Below are 21442 nucleotides of genomic sequence, written 5' to 3'. Positions count from 1 at the left end.
TTTAATAGTTCATGACATTACAAAATCCTGACTTCCAGGTCAGAATTTCCCTATCAGTAACAGTGACTAGCAGTTATTTTTGGGAAGGGGAAAGAATAATATTGAACAGTTTCTGGAATACAAGACAGGAAAAAGTGGTGGCACGAAGTTTGGAACAGCTGAGACATACTTTTACCTTTTTTCTTATTCTACCAGTTGTTTGAATTGGGTCCAGATGGGGGAGACCATGAGACCGATGGTGACCTTCTTGCTGAAACAGATGTCTTAGCATATGATTGTGCTGCTAGGTAAGATATTTCCCTTACTACTCATATTGAAAGGATGCTTTGAAAGATGAAAGAATTTACCATTGAAACAATCCATGACTAATTCTTTTAAATCTTAAGTATTAAGACCCATGTGTATAATACTAGTTTCTTAAACGTTCATGAGTAACTCCTAAGAATCTATGCATAAACTCTTGTAATTTACTAAAAAATTTACCCACTTACATTAGTTGTAGTAATATGTATTAAATGTAATTAGCTTGGTGTACATTTTAAATTAACTTTATTTCCATTGTTTGCATTTCATATCTGATTGTTTCAAAATGTAAGACCATGCTAGATGTAAGCATTTGCAGGTCCTTCTGAATTTAAAACAAAAAGTAAAATTTACTAGTGTTTTTCAACAAATTATTTTTAAATGTCAAATGTAAATAGATACTTGAGATTAATAAATTAATTCCCATTAATTTTGAATTTTCTTTTATAAATGGTATAATTTGTTAAAGATCAATATATAAACTGATTCAGTTATATATATTTTTTGAACTTATTTCTTCCAGAGAGAAGTATGCAATGATGTTTGATGAACCTGTACTCCTACAAGCTGGCTGGTGGTATGTAGCTTGGGCAAGAGTGTCAGGACCTAGCAGTGATTGTGGATCTCACGGACAGGCCTCTATTACTACGGATGATGGGTATTTTTTTTTCTGTATTTTTTAATGCAGAAGAAGAGATCTAATATTACTTGAATAATTGCTTTTGTTGTTGTTGTTTTTCTCTTTCAGTGTTGTCTTTCAGTTTAAAAGTTCCAAGAAATCAAATAACGGTACAGATGTTAATGCAGGACAGATCCCACAGCTACTCTATAGGTAATATTTTGATCTCTATTTAGAACAATTTAATGACACAATTTTTAAGCAGAGGCCCTATTTAAACAAGTATATATTTCATAGCATTGTTATTATCTAAAGTTAAGGAGATCAGTATCTGAAAAATTGACGTAAAACTTAGTATCTAAGAAAAGCATTAAGTACATTATACCACCATGTATTTCTTAGTGGTTTTTCTTTAAAAGCTTATTCTTTGCATGTTATGTTCTGAGACATTCTGTGTTTCCCATGCAGAGAGTGCTAGGTGACAGTGCTTGGCAGGGGGGTTGGACCAGGTGATCTCCACAGGTCTTTTCCAACTTCAAACATTCTGTGAGACTTTCATTTTTTTAAAAATGACTTTAATCATAAAATCATAGTTCTATAGAGCTTTGTGACTTCATCCAACGTTTCACTTCTAGTTGGGAAGTATTCCATTTAGTATGCTTCACTTTTTGAGTAGTATAATATTAAACAGATTTTCACATTGCATTACTGTAATGAAAAAAAGCTAAAACGAGTTGTGCTTTACAATTAGCTACCCTAATTTTATTGTCCCCATGATAAATATTATGCAAGTGGTTTTAAAAAGCAAGAACTCTTTCACTGTATTATGTATCTTTCAGACTTCCTCAGATATATACAAAACCTGATACATGTATAAATATATATATTCTTATATATATATATATGTTAATTGAACCATATGTATACATCAGGTCCCTTGCTATGTCCTTTTTATGGTCCGTTGTCAGAGCAGCTGACTTCCAGGTAAACTCTGTGTCCATAGATGCCTCTCTATCCAGAGGAATGTTTTGACTGATGCACGTAAAGTCCTGGTACAATTTATTAATCGTTTGGTTAATTTCTGTGGAGATACAGCTATAACCAAAGACAAGCAAACTTAGGGCCCTCTGAGGAAGGATGTGGCTGAAGAGCCACAAGCACATGAGGAAAGGTGCTGCATTAACATGTGCTGCCTATATTGGTTTTGCTTTTATTGTGTGGGACTTTGGGACCCACCTTCAGATACTTTAATTCCAAACAACATCCTATACACTTCAGAGTTAAGAATAGACTCAGGGATGTTATATCCCCAGGAAATAAAAATACTTTTTTATTAGGAACCGGAGTTCTTCAAGATGTTAGTATCCCTTTGGTCTCCTCTTCTTTTGCTTCCATATAGGTACATAAAGTTTTGTCTTTTTTCATTGCAGTTTGAGTGAAATTGAAGTATACTTGAACTTGTATCTGCCTTCAGGAGGTGTGGACTGATTTTATCTCTGTGAATACTCAAAGACAAAAACATTTGGTTTTAATTCTGAGTGCTTGATATGCATTAGATATCACAAAGTAAAAATGATGACGTGGCCTACACATACTGAAAACCAGTATTCTTTGAGAAGTAACATTTCTAGTCCTAAAATTTTTATTTGAAGAAATACAGTAAATGCTTGTATAAATTTCACATAGATCTCAAATTTATTCAGTTGTCACAATACTGCTAGTTGAACAGAATTCAAGTTATTTAATTGCTGGTCTAGAAGGGTTAGGAACTGGAGGAAGTTATGCTGAAATTGAGCATTTATGGATAACTCTGTTAAACCTTTCTTTGTCTGTTGTTCTTCAACAATAGAAACGGGAAAGCTTGGTGCAGAATTTAGGTCAGTTCTTAAATCTTAAATTGTCCTTCCAGGCTGCCAACAAGTGATGGTAGTGCCTCCAAAGGAAAACAGCAAACCAGTGAACCTGTGCATATTTTAAAGAGGTCTTTTGCCAGAACTGTGTCAGTGGTGAGTATTATCTGGAATCCTTTCTGTTTTGTGCATGTTCATTCATACATTCATACTTACAAAACCAAAAGATGTATGTGTGATAATCATTAGTGTTTTCGTTTTTTTTTTTTTTAAACCTGCTGTATCAAGCAGAAGTTACACTGTTATATAGAACTTCTGTATTTTGATTTTGTTCAATTATTTTTATTATTTATTTGTTTTCTGAAGTTTGCGGACTTCAAATTTAAGCCTAAGCTAACCTTGGTATTAACCTTATGATGCAAACCTGGAAATATTTTTGTTTATAAGGCTTAGTTTACTTTTCATGTATGAATTTCTTAGTTTTCTTTCTGATTGGCTTTGTTTTGTTTTGTTTTGAGTTTTTACTTACTGATTGCATTCAATGTAAAAGCCCTTACTGCAAAGAAATTAATATTGGCAGATTTTAGTTTAGTTTAGTTTTGAAGGAGCTTAAATGTATTCTCTTTTCTGTGGCTTTTACATTGCCAATTAGTCATTGGTAAGATTCGTTTTCCTCTTGGATGCTTTCCAGTATGCACTGAGTATCAGCATTTAATTAAACTCTGATAAGATGAGGTAAGGAGTATTAATAGCTACAACGCCCTGCAACTATTACTAGAAGATAGTGTGCAGTTCTTCACATACAGCAGGACTAGCAGAAAGCTAGTCAAATTTTGAGGCGTAATACACTCCATTGAAATGATGTATTATGATGCAGAGTAAGGCTGATTCCATCTTTGTGTTTTCCATTTTTGTGTTTTTTACAGTCCCTTACTTACCTGTTACAAGCAATGATTATTTGTTGTTCAGTTTCATCCTTTTTTCAGTTTCATCCCATAAAATATATTTTATGCTGCATTATGTGTACTGTCAGTATTCTTAACTAACAGTTACATAGAAATTATTGACTACATACAGACATGTTCAGTCAGGTTTTCTTAACCATTTTTTTTTCTCATTTATATATTCTGTATTTTTTCAGTATTCTGTAATGATCAGAATGATCTTCCAGTTTTCAGGTTAATTCTAGAAATTTGATATGATTTGTGTTTTTAGTAATCATATTATTAGAATGTATTAATAGCTACTCTAAATATGTTTACTTTAAAATTTTCTCATTAAACTAGGGACTACTGTGGCTTTTAATCCTTCACATTGTATCTTCCTTCTTCATTATTTTGATGCTATTATCCCTCACCACAGATATGAATTGGCATATGAGTTTTATCATTCTAGAGAATCAGGCATTGTGGACATTGCATACGTAACTGAACAGTCAGTGTGTTTGTTGCAGCTTGAAGGTATACCTGCACCTTGTAGGTAATCAATACCAAATACTTGTAGGGAACCTTCTGAGGTACAGCTGTATGAAACTAACACATTTCATAACAGTAGAAACGAATTTTTGGATAAACAAAACTTTGTAAACCCTCAGGTTCCTCATGGATTACCAAGTGCTTCTGTTGAAATTTCCAAATACTGTAAATGTGATATAGTTCCCATGATCTTGCAGATCATAACTGCTTAAAAGCAAGGCAAGACCAGCCCTGATACATTACCATTATGGCAAAAATGTATTCTGTTAAAAGTAAGTATCACACTATTCAATGCAGATTAAACAAGTAAAATTTACTGAAAAATCTGTATTACAAATGAATACAAACAGCTGTCAGTTCTTAAATAACTAAGAGACTTCCACATGCCTATTATTATAATGTGTTATAAATTGCTTTTAGGACAGTAATACAGTGAAATACTCCCTATCTTCTCAGTTTGTGTATTCTCAAATAAATAGGTTTTGTGTCTTGTATGGTAGATTCATGTAGGTATAGGTATGTTTTCAGATTAAATACTGATATAGATGTTTGCATTTCATCTTGTTCTGTTGGTGAAAGTTCATTTTTTTGTTTTGTTTTTTACACAAAATCTGTCTTCCTTTACGCTTCATATCCTGAAATAGGAATGCTTTGAGTCTTTATTGAGCATTCTTCACTGGAGCTGGACAACACTGGTGCTAGGAGTCGAAGAACTTCGTGGACTTAAAGGCTTCCAATATACTGCTACTCTTCTGGATTTAGAAAGATTGCGTTTTGTGGGTACTTGCTGTCTGAGGTTGCTGAGGGTCTACACCTGTGAAATATATCCAATATCAGGTAGTTTCCTTAATTCACTTGTTTCGTATTTATCGGCAAATAATAATATACAGGACAGGACATTGACAAGATTGATCTATTATTGTAGAGTGAGCTGTAAGATGAAATTGCTTCTACAGATATTTTTATTGGAGCAATTAAGAGACTTAATTGCTCCAATAGAAATGGGATATTGAAATGGGATATTGAGATGGGTCAGAAATGGGATATTTGCAGCTAACCGTATAACCAAGTGTCCAATACCACATGTTTACACTGAAACTCATGTATATTTTAATTTTTGTTTTGCTTGACAGTTGAGTTCTTTTAATCCATTTTGTCTTCATTTCTCCCATTTCTGTGCATAGTACGTACTTTGGTAGTGAGCACAATTTAAATTTGAAAGACAGTAAATGTTTTTCATGCCTGTAGTTTAATAATACTTATATTAAAATTCAGCATGTATTATGAAAGACTGGAAAATTGGAAGTTTTTGATGTGCAGGTTTCTTTGATGTAGCTTAACACACCCTTCGCTATTTTGCTTTGTGAAATTAACATTTCTAAATATACATTAATCAATGTTGCTAACTTCTAGTTGTTTTATTTGCATGTATAATGTGCATTTTATATGAAAATGTTTAATTTATTGAACATGAATGCTCTTCTTTTTTATAACCTAGCTACGGCTAAGGCGGTTGTAGAAGAAACCAGCAAGCTAGCAGATTGCATTGGAAAAACGAGGACCTTGCTGAGAAAAATCCTATCTGAAGGAGTTGATCATTGCATGGTCAAGTTGGACAATGATCCCCAAGGATATCTCAGTCAGCCCCTGAGCCTTTTAGAAGCTGTTCTTCAGGAATGCCATAATACATTCACAGCTTGCTTTCATTCTTTTTATCCAACACCAGCTCTCCAATGGGCATGTCTTTGTGACTTGCTCAATTGTTTGGATCAGGTACATGAAAGTTTCACAAGTGAACATTACAATGTAGCTTGCTCTTGTGCTCAAAGAAGCAAAGCAGTTTTAAAATTCTTTATTGCTTTTGTGTATTGCTTTTTTTGTATCATGGTTTGAAATTCAAATTCTGCTGTGGTCAAAAAAACTGCTGCACACTGCTTTTTCAGTGTGTAGTCTATGCTTTATATGTGAATATATGTGTGGAATTTTTGATACTAATAATTCGTCACTAATAAACAAGTAATTTCTCATTATTAAATGTTGCAACAATGCTGTGATCCAGCAAAGTAGATGAGAAGCTGGCAATATTATCCTATAATCAGCAAGTTTTTCCTAAGCGTCTTGCTTATTCTGAATGAGCATCCCGCATCTAAGTCGCTCACTTGCATTAAATGAGATATAAACAATTTGTTTCTTTGCTTGAAAATTCATGTAGTATATTAAAATCCAAGGAGGAAACAGTTCGTTAGCATATTATTCTAATTAAATTTTAATTATAAGAAGACTTCAAGGTAGTATCATGATTTCAAAAGTAATTTAATGGGTTTATTGTTTTAAAACATATGTCATAAAACAAATTTTAATTATTCCAGTTTGAAAGATCTGAATCAAAGCTCAGGAGAGAAGATAATGTAAAATTCACAGCAAATCTAAAACTACATGAAATTGTTTATTTAAGCTATTTCTATAATTACTATAAAACCGGAAATTTCATTTCAAAAGTTTTTCTTCCTCATTGACTTTGAATGTAACAGTGCATTTCTATTTATTCCATTTTATGTTTTTAGGACATCCAAGAAGCAAATTTCAAAACCTCCAGTAGCCGGCTTCTTGCTGCTGTTATGTCTGCCCTCTGCCACACTTCAGTGAAACTGACCTCTATTTTTCCAATTGCTTATGATGGAGAGGCATTGCTTCGATCAATGGTAAAACAAGTCAGCACTGAGAATGACTCTGCTCTGGCCCATCGTTTTCCTCTTTTGGTTGCACATATGGAAAAACTTAGTCAGGTTAGGATATGTTCTAAAAATTTAAAAACCTGTTTTACTTTGCAACAAATAAAAGTTACGTAATTTAAAATTTTAGTTTTATAAGGTTGTAGCTGAATTACTTAAGTGCTTTCTTTCTAAAAGATTTGTTTCAAAAATTTATTATTTTATCAAATTTTTATATTTTGGTCTGAATTACTCCAGTTCTTGCCTGTTTGAGAACAATGTTTGAGAAAAGATGTTTATTCTGGAATATAAAAATGGTAGAAATATAGTTTAGAGTTGTCTTCTGTTGCACAGTGTTCTCTGCAAGTTTCTCAGCTTTTGCACATGATCACAAGAAATAACTTGTGGATAGGTCCAGTGCTTTGAGGAATAGTCAGCACATCTTCAGTAAAAAATTCATGTTTCAAACTGAAGTTTTTAAAGGAGTAAACAAGCAGGTGGACAAGGGAAGTCCAGTTCATATAGTTCTACACCAGGTTGTTGAACTGTCAAATGCTGTATTTTTCAGAAATTTCGGAATTTCAGAAAAGATTTACAGGAATGAAAAAGGTAAAGATGATAAAGATCTAGGAGTACTAAATAGTTTTCTTCACTTTAAAAGACAAGAAGGGTAAGGTCTTATGAAATTGTGAATGATGCATGAAGGGTAAATAAATGATAGTCATTGAGTCCTCCAATACCAAAACTTTGGAGTAACCAGAGACTTTAGCAGAAGGTAAGTTCAAAAAGTAGCTGTTCTTCCTTAAACATGCAGCTAAGCTGTGGAATATCTTTCTGCAGACCATTTCTATGATAAAAGTTTTCATGGATGTAAAAAACATCTGTGTAAGTTGATGAAGAAAAAAACTCACCAAAACCTGTTAAATGCAAAGATAATATTTCCATCTTGGATACAGGTGTTTCTTAACACCTAAAGATTGAAAGTGTTTGTGCAGCTATCTGTACAGGTTTGCTTGACATGATTGTCTTTCCTGGCTATTCACTATTGGATATTATTGTAAGACAGAATGGTGAGAAAGACAAGCTTTTGATTCCAATCAGTGTAGCTGATTCTATTTTTAATTACTGGGAATGACTTTCAGTAGGTATAACTATTTTGAAAAACAGTGGATGTCACTTAGGTAGAAGACACAGTAGGTACTTAAGTTTAGATTTGTTTAACATTCTTCATTCAGTAAAGAAAATAAGCTCCCCATCACTGACTTCATCTTATCCTTTTGGACAGAACATTCTCTTTACTAACATCAAAGCCAAAAAGCTTCTGAGTTTCCTTTTAGGCGGAGGGAAAGACAATGATATGAAGAGCTCAATAGGTAGCCATTTATGTGCTGTGATGTATTGTATGCTTAAAAACTAAGTAATCTACAGCATGCTTATGTCGTGGAGGGATATAAAAAAAGCTCCATCTTGAGAAGAATACCAATACGCAATATTAACAAGGTTTTTGACAAAGGAATAAATGTTATGATTGCTTTGATTTTTATTTTATTTTTTTATCTGTCTAGACATTTCTTATTATTAATAAGTCACTGATTCATTATTTATTAATGTTTATAATATGTGGAAAGCTTAAAAAGTTTTTTTTTATTATTATGTAAAGAATGAACAATGTTATTTGCCATTTTTCTCTTCTTTATGCAGAGCGAAGAAAATGTTTCAGGGATGACAAGCTTTCGGGAAGTGCTGGAAAAGATGTTGGTCATTGTTGTTTTACCAGTCCGGAATAGCCTTAGACGAGAAAATGAACTTTTTTCTTCACATCTAGTTTCTAATACCTGTGGGTTGCTTGCTAGTATAGTGAGCGAACTTACAGCATCAGCATTAGGATCTGAGGTAAAGCTTACATAAGACCATTCCTAGAAGAAGTCTTTTAGGACAGGTGTATTATGAATGTAATACATGCTGTGACATCAGTTATCTAGGTGTGTAGATCTTTTACAGATGCTGGAATTGCTCTCAGCAGCTTTCAGATGTCTAAGTTTTTTTAAAAAGTTCACTGTATTAGGTAAATACTGTTGATAATTAGCTACTTCATCATGGCTGAAGAATACTGTACGTTTTTCCAAAGTGACAATATTTTTAAGCGTTGTTTTTTTTCATGTATGCCTACACATGAAAGCACCATGAAATCATGCCTACATACACATGAGATGTATTCATTTGGTGTTCATTGGAGGCAGTGACACATCCCTGAGCATCTCTGTGCCTCTGATGGTATCATGGGTCTTCCATGTGTTCTAATCCTATCTGTTTTTGGTTATGGATCAGAATTTATAATGTGTTTTGGTTATGCATGGTATAGCATCCACCTTGTAGTCAGTATTGTATAATACACATATTCAATTTATAGATACATATAAAAGACATTAGACTTTTTACAGTTTGTCTGGTTTGTATTTGAAAACTGAGAATGTTACTGAGTCTAACTTCTTAAAATCCAGAGTTTCACATGTATGAATCTAACGTGTTGTTAAATGATAGGAATTTATTTGATTTTATTAAATGCACATCACTGTGTACTATCAGCAATTTTTTTCACAGAAAGTACACTTTTGATAAGATTGATTAAAGACCTTATATATATTAATATATATGAGAAACGTATCTTTTCTCTCTTGGTATTGACCATACTCTAAAGCACAAATATGCAGGTCTTCTTGAGGCACACCAAGTTATCTTTTCTGATAATTCATCCTACAAAAATATATATTTAAATGCCTGAAAATAAAATAAATAAGATTCCTAATAATTCTTACTTAACTCATAAATATTACCAGAAATGTTTTTTTGTTTTGTTTTGTTTTGTTTTGTTTTGTTTTGTTTTGTTTTTATCTGGCACTGAAAAGAAGCCAGTAGTGGCATTTGCTTTGCCTTATTAAAGTTGCCTAATGTTTAACAGCTAATTTTTCATGCTTTTATTTAATTTACTACAGGTTGATGGGCTGAACTCTCTTCATTCTGTGAAATCCACTCCAAACAGATTCACTAAAACAAGCCAGGGAAGAAGCTGGAATACTGGGAATGGATCTCCTGATGCAATATGTTTCTCTGTGGACAAGGCTGGTGTAGTTGTAGTAGGCTTTTCTGTTTATGGTGGAGGGGGAATTCACGAGTATGAACTGGAAGTATTAGTTGATGATGTAAGTACTGCATTTGTAAAAACTTTTTCAGTTTTGTTTTATTCGTAATGCTGTGTTTAACAGTTTCTACAAGACAAAATAACTGGCGTATTTGCACGAATGTGCTATGTATTTACATAATAAATGTATTAAAATGCCATTGTTCTTTGATTCAGAGTGATCATACTGGAGATTCAACTCATTCTCATAGATGGACATCTTTAGAATTGGTTAAAGGAACTTACACCACGGATGATTCTCCCAGTGACATAGCTGAAATCAGACTTGACAAAGTTGTACCACTGAAGGTAAATCAAAGAAGTACACATCGTATGACTCGTACAAGTTTCATATGACTTGTAAAAAACAAAATCTAGAGCATTCAATGTAAATGGTTTTTTGTTCACACATCTACGGTTGATTTTGACATGTTTGCTTTGTAAATTGTCACCTTGTAACTGAAAAGTGCAAATCCTGGAAGTAAAAAAAAAATAAAACTTTACTTTTATAATAGCATAAACAGATTATAATTGAAATAGCTTTCATTATACCATGAAGCCTAACTTACATACTTGTTTTATACTGCATACTGCTTTTGCCTGTCCTTTTTAAGGAAAATGTGAAATACGCGATTCGTTTGAGGAATTATGGAAGCCGGACTGCCAATGGAGATGGAGGAATGACCACAGTTCAGTGTCCAGATGGTGTAACATTTACCTTCAGTACATGTAGTCTGAGCAGTAACGGCACAAACCAAACACGTGGACAGATTCCACAGATTCTTTATTACAGGTTTGTGTGTTGTCATGATCTATTTCTAAGAAAAGTAAATAAAACTATATGCGCTATTATACCACACCTTTTTAGAGAAGTAACAGAAATAAACACATCTGAAGTGTGCTTGAGGAAAGGTTCTTTAACAGCAGTATTGTGTTCTCTCAGTGTAGTTTCATTCTTAGGGTATTTAGTAAAGACAGCTTTTGGAGCACCAGTTGTACAGTCTTGTATTAGATTCTCTTATTTTTGAATTGGCAAATACTTTGTTAGTTCACCTCTCTTGCAAGGTCCATTGTCTACTCCTTTTAAAGTTATAATATGGGGGACTGATAAGATGCACTACTAAAGTCTGGCATTTTTTATAACCTCAGAATTTTTTGAGAGACTGTTGACTGGAATGTTCCTCTCTGATTTCATTCAGTTCCTTCCTTTATTGCTGGAAAGGATTGTATAATGTAGATAAGCGAGGTCTGTTTATTATGGGAAGTTTCCTATCTTACTATAAAGTTCAAATGTATAAAAAGAAAAAATGCAAATAAAATCAACTGAAACATCTGACTATTCTTCAGAGAAGCTTTATGTTAGCCTTTCAGGATGAATTCACTTAATCCAATGCTTTAGTGGAAAGTATTGCTTTCAGTTTTCAGGCGTTTACATTGATACTAAAGAAAATGTGATTTTCAAAATGTAGTAGTGTCTCAGTATATGAATTACTACCAATGTCTGTACAGCAAAAAAGTGTCATACCCTTTACTGAAATCTCAGTTTCTGCAGTAAATTGTTGATCATCAGTAAGTAGATCCAAGAAGTAAAACAACAAAGAACAATAATTTACTTTGATTCCTAGTTATGCGGTAGGTGCACATAACTAATAAAAGATGAAGAGGATAAAATAAGGAATGTAACAGGTAATGACATATTTTGGACTAACAATTCTAGGAATCTGTTGCTCCTAAGAAAATTTTAAAGGAACTAAAATATGAATAAATGGAGTTGCTAGCAAAATTGTAGTAATAGCATAGTTGAAGATGCAAGTAGTTCTTCTAAACTGTTTTGAAATGAGATTGGGTTACTTTGAGTTGGGTTACTGAGATCCAACTTGTCAGTAATAACAGTAAGTTCAAGTAAACAAGTAATAAGTAATAATGAAGAATGAAATAAGTAATAACGAAGAATGAAATTACAATGGTACATACCACTACACTTTCATTGATTTAGTCTCTTGGAATCATGGTTATCTATGTTTAGGGAATCCCCTCAACATTGTAATTGCTGATTTTATTAGAGTATCAAAATCGCATGTGAAAATGAGAACACAAGGAAAACACTTTTATTCCCAAAACTTTTATTTCTCCTCTTAGGAGCAAAGAGTATGAGTTTCCTTGCTTTCAAAATGGCAAAGTACACAAAAGCTAAATTGAAGCTTCATGGTGTTCTAACTTAATAATAAGCTAACATATGGGGAAAAATATAAAAAATAAAAATACCAAAGTGCTGTCTTCAGTTGAGAAACATCTCTTTTTGTTGTATTTTCAACTGTGATGAAATTGTAGGACACTTTTGAAGGACCCTAATAGCATAACTGAGAAGTGCTCTGCAGAATAAATTAAGTTTTGTTTGGGAAAACCTGCAAATTGCTGCCTCTAATGACAGTGTCTTCTGAAGTGTCCTTGGACAACAAAAAACAAAATGTTACCTGATGGACATCTATAATTATGGACTTGGCAGTCAGTTTAAGGATTCACAGTTTAGTACATAATGACTTGAGGTGTTGATTTGTATCCAGTAAAGGAATAAATGTTCAGTCAAATATTACAGAGCAGAGCTTGTAAAATTGACACTCTGTTTAGTTTGAAGGATGCTCACATGCAAATAGAGTTGTTGCTTATGTGAATGACAAGAAAGGCCATACCAAAAGAAGTGTATTAACATGTTTCTGATTAGGACAAAAACACATTGTAAGGATTCATTGGAAATGTAAAATTGCATTCAGTGTCAGTTAATATGGCTTGAGGCTGACAACAAAAGTACAATTTTAGGATTCAGTGACAAAAAAACTTTTTGTAAGAGTGGTTGATTTAAGTGATAGAGAAATATAAGTGTTCTTGCTGTACATTTCATTTGGTTGCACTTTATTCTATGTAAAGTCAAGTCATTGAGCGTTCTGAGCTGCTAGTTCTGGAATCTTAATATTGTAGATTTTTTTTTTCCTAAGTTCAAAACATAAGAAATCCAAAAGAATTTGAAATTTGCTTTACCTGTTGACTGAGTGATTTCAGTTGTCTATGCCATTGCTAAATTATTACCATATAGAAGGCTTGAGTTAGTTTATGCTTATCGTTGAACTGCTGTGAAAATAACAATCAAAACATCTTTTATATAATTTAGTGGAATCGTTTTGTGCATAATATCCATATATTGATTAGGAGAATCTAATTTGACATAAACAGTAGATTTTAAAGAGAAAACTGTTTGTTAAGGTTAAAGCCTAACATTGTATATCAAAAACATAATTAATCTTTAGAATAGGGAAGGGGAATCTTTTTCACAGTTGTGATACTACAGAAATATCAATAGAAAGAGTTTCAGTGACTTCTGTGAGGCCTTCAGTATTGTTCTGTTTTTATCAAGATACGTTCTCTCTCTTGGAAAAGCATAACAATTAATAAATTCTAAGATTTGAAAGGCATCCAGTGAAAACAAGCATTTCAGAAATATGCTTTTCATATTTCCTGGCAAATAAAAATAAAATAATAACAAACAGCAAACACTGAGGCATCACCTCCAAAATATCCTCTGTGGTTGGATTTGTTTGTTTTCTTTATTGTTTTATCATAAATTAACTGTTTTAATTATTCTGTGCCAAAAACAAGTGAGACATGTCTAAGTTAATTTTGTATTTTATTAACTTACTTTAACTTAATCTACATCCAGGAGTGAGTATGATGGAGATCTGCAATCACAGCTTTTGAACAAAGCTAATGAAGAAGACAAAAACTGTAGCAGGGCTCTTTCTGTTGTGAGCGCTGTTGTGCGAGCAGCCAAAGACCTGTTGCACAGAGCTCTTGCTGTAGATGGTAAGACTTTTGAAAACTGACTTCCCAAATTGACTTTTCAGAACTTCTTTCCTTGCTAGGAGGAGGTAAGAGTAGAAACTCAGTGATACGACATTTGTAATATTTGTAATATTTCTCTTATGTCTTCAGAAAATATTTTTCTTACCTGTCATAGCTGTAGTAACTCAAACTGAGTAACCTTCTAAATGATTAAGGTGCTCTTAATCATAGGCAGATACCTCATATAAGTTTGCTCATCAGTTTAGCAGACATCGTATTAAAGCTAGTTAGATTCTGTATTCCCAAAATATATGCTGTAATATGTCAGTACCAAATTTTATTGCATGTTTCATGTGGTAGGAGGAAAAATGGTGTATGCAATGCATCTGTAAGCATTTAGATACCTGTTTTTTCAGAAATTCAGACAGTAGTCTTAAAACTGAATGTTTTAAGCTACCATATGCAGCCATTCTAGAAAAAAAGAGGAGGCCATAATATTGGATAATGCTGTAGAAATTGATTTTGAGATTAGATACTAGATTTTATAGCATAGAAAATATGAAGACCATTTTACAAACTGATGAAATATTGATGAAATTATGCTGTAAAACAAGGAAAAATTTTAATGTAGAGCTGTATCTAGTGTCATACTTATTTCAGGTGAACTTCGCACACTAATAATTTGTTTTTGAATTATAATGCCAAGTAGCTTAAAGTAAAAACTAGTGTAGAAACTGGAATAACTCATAAGATGCAAACCATAAAAATAAGGTGTATTTTGAACGGTGATCTATTTGTTATAAAGAATATAATTATGATACTTATGTTCTAATTATCTTTGTTTAGCTGAAGACATTCCAGAACTACTGAGCTCTTCCAGTCTGTTCTCAATGCTGCTACCCCTCATAATAGCCTACATAGGACCAGTTGCAGCAGCAATTCCCAAGGTATGCTCCTCAACAGAAATTACTGAAGAAATTTAAGAATGTTATATAAGGAAAAAGTTTACTCTGAAAAAACTGAACATGGTGATTTTTTATAATTTCATGAATTAGTGGTTTATGTTTGACCACTTGACTGGTCATGAAATTTCCAAGACGCAAGAAATTTTAAAAACATGTTATACTCAAACTATTATGAACTTTTTTTTTTAAACTTACACTGAAGTCATTAAGGAAAAAAATACAACCTTATGTAAGCAGAGAGAAAGAAGATCAGCTTTAATAGTAGGAAAAGTCAACAAGTTAAAAGGATCTGGAATTATTATTTATTAATGAATATTGGTGGGATAGGATTTCTTATATAAATTCAGGTTTTACAACGAACATGAAATCAGTAGTAGCTATTAATTAAATGAAGATTATTTCTATCAAGTTTACAGTTGGGAGGATGTCAGCTATCAGCAAAAATAACCTTTTCATTGGCAAAACATGTTTTCACGTGTCTGAAAATCTTGAAAACAGTCATTATATTTGCAAATGTTGCTAGTCCTTACTTAGTAGACACTATTGTCTTTTACTGCATTTTCATGACCTGTAAGATCCCTTCTAACTTCTCTATAAAGGGGAAGAAAAGAGGACTGATCACTTAAAATCAAACAGATTTGTTTCTTTAAAAATAGTTTGAATTTGTAGTTACCTTGTCACTGTGATGAACTGAAGTTTCCAACAAGTGTTTTGTTTCAGAAGTGTTCTTCTCTTTTGAAAATCTCATAAAAATTACAGAGAACAATGCACTGTTTATCAATGCATGCATTAAGAATATTCAATATTGGAAAAATAACAATATTCTTAGAAAACAAAGTACAACTGGACTATGACTTCAGTATTTGCTTTCTCTCAACTTACAGTTATTGTTCATTAATGTTATGGCTTTCTAGTGTTAGGAAGTTTTCTGTGAGTAGTTTTCTGTTAATGTAGATATCTCACAGCTGCAAACAGATTCTTGTTTCATTTTTGGTATCTAAGAGGAGTATTTGAGATTAATGTGGTGATGCTTTTCCTGCAAGCCTTGTAGATGTAGGATTGGAAAATGTAACTAAATGAACTATGCTATCAATATTGTAAGAATATCCATAATAACCCTTACAGAGAAATGCAAGTTTGAGTATTGTTTTCACCCCATCGTAAGTAATAATTTAGCATATCTGGTGTTATGTTTCAGGTTGCTGTTGAGGTCTTTGGCTTAGTACAACAGTTACTTCCTTCTGTAGCAGTTTTGAATCAGAAATATGCTCCTCCAGCTTTTAACCCAAATCAGTCTACAGACAGCACCACAGGAAATCAACCAGAGCAAGGGCTTTCAGCTTGTACTACCTCTAATCACTATGCGGTTGTGGAAAGTGAACATCCCTATAAACCAGCCTGTGTTACTCACTACAAGGTAAACACCATTTCTTACGTTGTTGAAAAATGGTTTGCCATGGATGGTAACTCATATTGTCTAATATGAGGGAGTTTTCCGTATTGTTACTATACAGCTTTCTGGACCTGTCTTTCTTCAGTAAGTATGGGGAAGCATGTAGTTTTAACCTTCTAATTCAGCTGTCTAATATAAGCAACTGAATTTGTTGTCTTAGATTTTCCTACTGTCATGTACAGTTTATTTGTTCTAACTGTACAGACTGTGGGAGTTGGAAGTCTTTATTTAGATGTTACCTCAGTGCTAAAACAATGCTTTGTAAAAAACAGTTAATGTCAATTCTGGTCAAATTCATGTGTATTGTAGTGTAGGGATCTGCCAATTCAAACTTTTCACAAATTGCTTTCAGTTGGACCATGATTTTGCTTTGCAGAAGTCTCTGAAGTCCACTTAAATGTGTTGAGTCACTTTTAATGGGATTCATTCTGCCTTACGTAAATGACTACTTAAATGAATCCAGATTTTCCTAAATGTCAATAGAAAAAGGGTGTTTTTGTTCAGCTGAGTAAAGGTATGAGGTATTAAAGGCCTGAAATATAAATCCAGTGTTTCAGTTTGAGAACTAGTGAGTTTTGTGGTGGCATTGATTCCAAAGGTACCAAACCTGGAATCAAGTAATTTATTAAGTGGAATAGTTTCATAAAATGTATCTATCCTCAAGTGATTATGCTTATTATTGCTTTGACAGTTTATGGAGCCTATCTGAAGCTCTAGTCTTAGCTGTTACTGCTTTTGAAATCCTGTAACTGTTTGCTATCATACAGTCAAAAATGTATCTTACAAAAATGTATCATACAGTCAAAAATGTTCACAAGAATGCTTCAGCTGCTGTGTGCTTTTCTAGGATTGCACAAAACAGAAATGAATGAATGTGTCTTTTGAAGTTTGTATTTAAAAGGATATTTGAGACTGAAATGTTTGTAGTAGTCTGTCATTTTGTTTAATGGTCATCTACAGAGTTCTTTAAAACAAAAACAATCACAAAAGGTATCCAAAGCGTAAATGCTTAATCTGGACATATGTTAAAATACTTGATTACAGCATTTCAGGTGTATCTGAATTTCAAGGAATAAGTTAGGCTACTAAAGTATATGAAAACAGCTCTACAGAATTACATAACTGAATCACTTTTATAGCTTTAAGAACAAAAGACAGAGGAAGTGAAGAATTGAATGTTTGGAGAAAAATAAAGGCAAAGTGACAAACGAACAAAAACCACTTGCACATAATTAGGTTTTTGACCACTGTTTTTTGTTTTAGGTGACTTTTCCTGAATGTGTCAGATGGATAACAATAGAATTTGATACTCAGTGTGGCACTGCTCAGTCAGAGGATGTTCTTCGTTTACTAATTCCTGTCAGAATTGCACAGAGTCTGGGGTTTGGACCAAAGCATACTTCTGTTCATGAAAATCTTAATTCATGGATAGAACTGAAAAAATTCTCTGGATCTTCAGGATGGCCTACAATGGTATTAGTATTGCCAGGTAATAAATATATATTGCAGTAATTTCTATTGATGTGAATTATAAAAATGATGAAAATAAATTTTATTTTTCTGCAAAATCATATAAGAAAACAAAATTGAAAAAGTGTCTCCATCCAAGATAGCAAGAGTTCATTATGAGGCATTGGTTGTACATCAGTGAACTATGTTTATATTAGGCTTCTTTTTTGAAGTGTTCATCTGCGTGTTATTTATGTTTTAATTTGCGTGGTGCTTACAGAGCCTACATTTGGTTTATGTTTATGTTCATGTGGTAGAAACATTTAAAAAGAGGAGAAATATTAGAAGTTCTATTTTATTTATTTTATGTATCATTTTACTTCCTATAAGGAAATGAAGCTCTTTTTTCTCTGGAGACTGCATCAGACTATGTGAAAGATGAAAAGGCTTGTTTTTATGGTTTCAAATGTTATGCAATTGGATATGAATTTAGTCCAGGATCTGATGAGGTAAGGAAAAAGTGGAATGGCTGTAAATGAACCTATAAATTCATTCTGATATGACGAAGTTTTTTTTTTCGTAAAAATAATTGACTTGTATTTCTGACTAAATAGAACTAGCAAAATGCTTTTAAATTATTTTCATACAATTTTTAAACTTTTATTGCTACAGACACAATTTATCTGGAATTCTTTAATCTGAATATATTGGAATGGCTGTGGGTGTTTTTATTTATCAAGGGTTTTAAGAACTATGACACTCTGCAAATACATAGCATTATGATTTTATCCATTTCATCAATAGGATATGAAATTATCTAAAATTCTGAAACTTCTTTATCCAGATGAATTACTAAATATTATATGAACATGATAGAAGTTCAGATGAATAAAGGCTTTGTCTTGAGAAGTTTACCTTTCATATCTTTATTCTGATGTCATAGATCATAATGAAAGATGTTTGTCTTATTTAAAATAGTAGTGGCCCTACTAGATGCTCCCCATATCCCTCAGATTTATTTTTTTTTTGGTTTGGTTTGGGTTTTTTTTTTCCATCTTGGGAGGAATTTGACAGACGTTTCTTGGAAGTGCTGAATCATCCCCAGATGTAAGTCTTTAAGCGTGTAAAAGACTTACATCTTTTTTCCCATCCTTGCATCTCCAACTAGAGAGAGGGAAGAGGAAAACAAAATTATGAACAGTATTACCTTTAGAGAAGACAGAAGACATGAGCTTTTGTGGTGTGTATATATATATATACACACACCACATAAACTGTACATCTGTACAGATTAGAAGAAGGATTTCTTTGTAATCTGAATACCTATGTGTAGGTTTTTTAGTTATGAGTTCCCTTTCTCTTCAGCATCAGTCATCTTCAGATGTTCTTACTAGGCTACCTAAGCATGGTAGCACTTATCAGTCTTCTTAGCCAGTTGAAATTGTTCTAAAAATAGCGGTACTCAAGCCCATTAAAAATCTAGCCCCACGTTAAAACATGGCAGTCTAGCTTTAAGACAAGAAGCATATCCCTGAGAAACTTAAAACTGGAATGTACAATTAATATCTCTTAGGAAAAAATACTGTCAAAGAAACACATCTGTTGTCATATTTTCTGAATACTTTTTTTTTTAAGGGTATTATTCAGCTGGAAAAAGAATTGGCCAATTTAGGAGGGTCATGTGCAGCAGCTCTGATGAAGAAAGATCTAGCGCTTCCTATTGGTAAGTCCTACTCAACTTACTTTGTTATTTCATCATTGTTTCAGGGTTTCTGCATAAATGCAGTCTGTCCAAATGTTGCTTTTAATTCTAAATGATCATACACAATTGATTTTCAAACTGAATTAATCAATCAAAATAATAAAATAATGTTGTTTTCTGCTTAAACAATTACGGAGAGAAGGCAAACCTAGTTATTTGAATCTAAATCAACTCACCCCATCCACAGGTAGCATATCAGTGTACGAGCTATGTCCTACAGTTCCTTTGTGGTGCTTCACAAATGTGCAGGTATCTTATTTGTATTTCCCTTTCACTGTTTTTTCTCCCTGCACTGCACACCGTTCTGAATAAGGAACACCTGCAGCAATGAATTGCAAAATTTAGACTCGTTAGTTTAAAATTGAGAGTGGCCATTGTATCTGTAGACCTTGCAGTCTAAAATACTGCTGCTGTAATTTTTTGCAATTATAAAAAATATTGCATACTTTTACAGCAGATGCAGCAAACAAAAGTTTACAGGAATTCAAATGCAATTTAAAATATAAGGAAAAACAAGAATTTATGAAAATGAATGAATATGAAGATTGAGTTAGACTGTTCTAATGATGTAGCTGTATTCTGTATAATAATAGTATTTCTCGTAATTAACATTTACGTATAGGAGAAATGGATTTATAACCTCTAATAAGGTATCTTTTGTTCATTTTAATTTAGGAATGCAAATGAGAGCTCAAATAATATTAAGGAGACTAGCAGAGAAAAATATGAATTAATGAGCAGGAAGGCATTGTTCAGTGTGCAGTTATAACCACAAAACCTAATTTGACTTTTTTTTAAACCTAATTTGACTTTTTTTTTTAACCTGGTACTTTGCTTGTATATTTGAATGTGCAAATTTCTTACTTTATGTTGCAAATGAGCACCTCAACTGCACTGGTAAATCTGTATTTCTCTCTCAAAAGTACAGGCAATTCTATAGTTTAAATAGAGTGCCCTCTTCTGTTATCCTTCAAACAGCCACATTAACTCCTTCGCTTTATTGATTTCCCTAGTACCCATTTATCCCACCATTCTCTTCTATACAAAAAAGCTAAGTGTGAATGCTCATAACTTCACTTCCCAGGTTTTCTAATGCTTCATTCTTCTTTCAGAAGAGGTTTTCGTTCTAATTTTGAGTGTCTAAAAGAAGAAAGGAAAGTAGGTGATAGGTAGATCAGTTTCTGTGCTTTAAGGTAGAACAGAGTTTAAACAAAACATGCAGTCAAAATATCTATGCAATCTCAGCAAACTTATATAAAGGGCTGTGTGTGAACTGCGACAGAGGAATGGTAGGTGCAGAAGCAGGATAGTTTTCTGAGTACTGAAGTAATTGATGCAACATAATAAAGAATGCATCTCACCATTTACCCAACACCAACTCAAGAACTTCAGCCAAATCTGTTAGTTTTGCTGATAGTGCTGCAAAAGTATTGACAAACAGATATAAGTGCAGAGGTTCTCCACAAGACCACTGGACCTTATGAATAAACAGATGAATTATAGGCAGGAATTGTAGTGTTTGACTTCTGTGATGGAAATTACTGTGCCTTTTAAGACTGTTTTCAGTTACCTGTAATTTTACTTGAAGTGTTTTGCCTGATGTCACAGAAACACTTGGCAGGAAAAGAGGTAAAATGTGGTTTTGGAGAGCAACATTTAAATGCCTTAGTATCAGACAGCTTTTTCTTTTCCTGCATTATCTATAATGTATCTTCTACCTTTTGCTGTAAGTGAAATGGTGCCTTGAAAAGTGCTGTATTTTATGTGCTACTGTCATTACTCATCTGTGGAACAGTATAATTTTATTCATGAAATGGAGAGGCCTTTAAGAAAAAGATATGTA

General features: G+C 32.9%; 1 protein-coding gene across 13 annotated transcripts in view; it reads left to right on the top strand.

The window, feature by feature from the left end:
- The window catches only part of MYCBP2 (MYC binding protein 2), a 193871-nt gene that overhangs the window by 91513 nt on the left and 80916 nt on the right, over nucleotides 1-21442 (top strand). For 12 of the 13 annotated variants that reach the window (XM_082784816.1, XM_082784822.1, XM_082784815.1 and 9 more), the window contains 17 exons: nucleotides 196-287; nucleotides 827-961; nucleotides 1052-1135; nucleotides 2832-2928; nucleotides 4892-5084; nucleotides 5746-6020; nucleotides 6812-7033; nucleotides 8660-8851; nucleotides 9952-10158; nucleotides 10314-10445; nucleotides 10751-10929; nucleotides 13849-13991; nucleotides 14817-14917; nucleotides 16134-16352; nucleotides 17652-17877; nucleotides 18228-18346; nucleotides 19473-19560. In XM_082784816.1, the coding sequence (XP_082640942.1) occupies nucleotides 196-287; nucleotides 827-961; nucleotides 1052-1135; nucleotides 2832-2928; nucleotides 4892-5084; nucleotides 5746-6020; nucleotides 6812-7033; nucleotides 8660-8851; nucleotides 9952-10158; nucleotides 10314-10445; nucleotides 10751-10929; nucleotides 13849-13991; nucleotides 14817-14917; nucleotides 16134-16352; nucleotides 17652-17877; nucleotides 18228-18346; nucleotides 19473-19560 (2704 nt within the window). The remainder of the gene's footprint in view (nucleotides 1-195; nucleotides 288-826; nucleotides 962-1051; nucleotides 1136-2831; nucleotides 2929-4891; nucleotides 5085-5745; nucleotides 6021-6811; nucleotides 7034-8659; nucleotides 8852-9951; nucleotides 10159-10313; nucleotides 10446-10750; nucleotides 10930-13848; nucleotides 13992-14816; nucleotides 14918-16133; nucleotides 16353-17651; nucleotides 17878-18227; nucleotides 18347-19472; nucleotides 19561-21442) is intronic. The other variant, XM_082784820.1, reaches the window with a different exon arrangement.

Source organism: Aythya marila, assembly GCF_965140915.1.
Source record: "Aythya marila genome assembly, chromosome: 1".
NCBI lineage: Eukaryota > Metazoa > Chordata > Aves > Anseriformes > Anatidae > Aythya > Aythya marila.
Note: the sequence above shows the minus strand (reverse complement) of the source record. Positions and strands in the feature narration are given on the sequence as shown.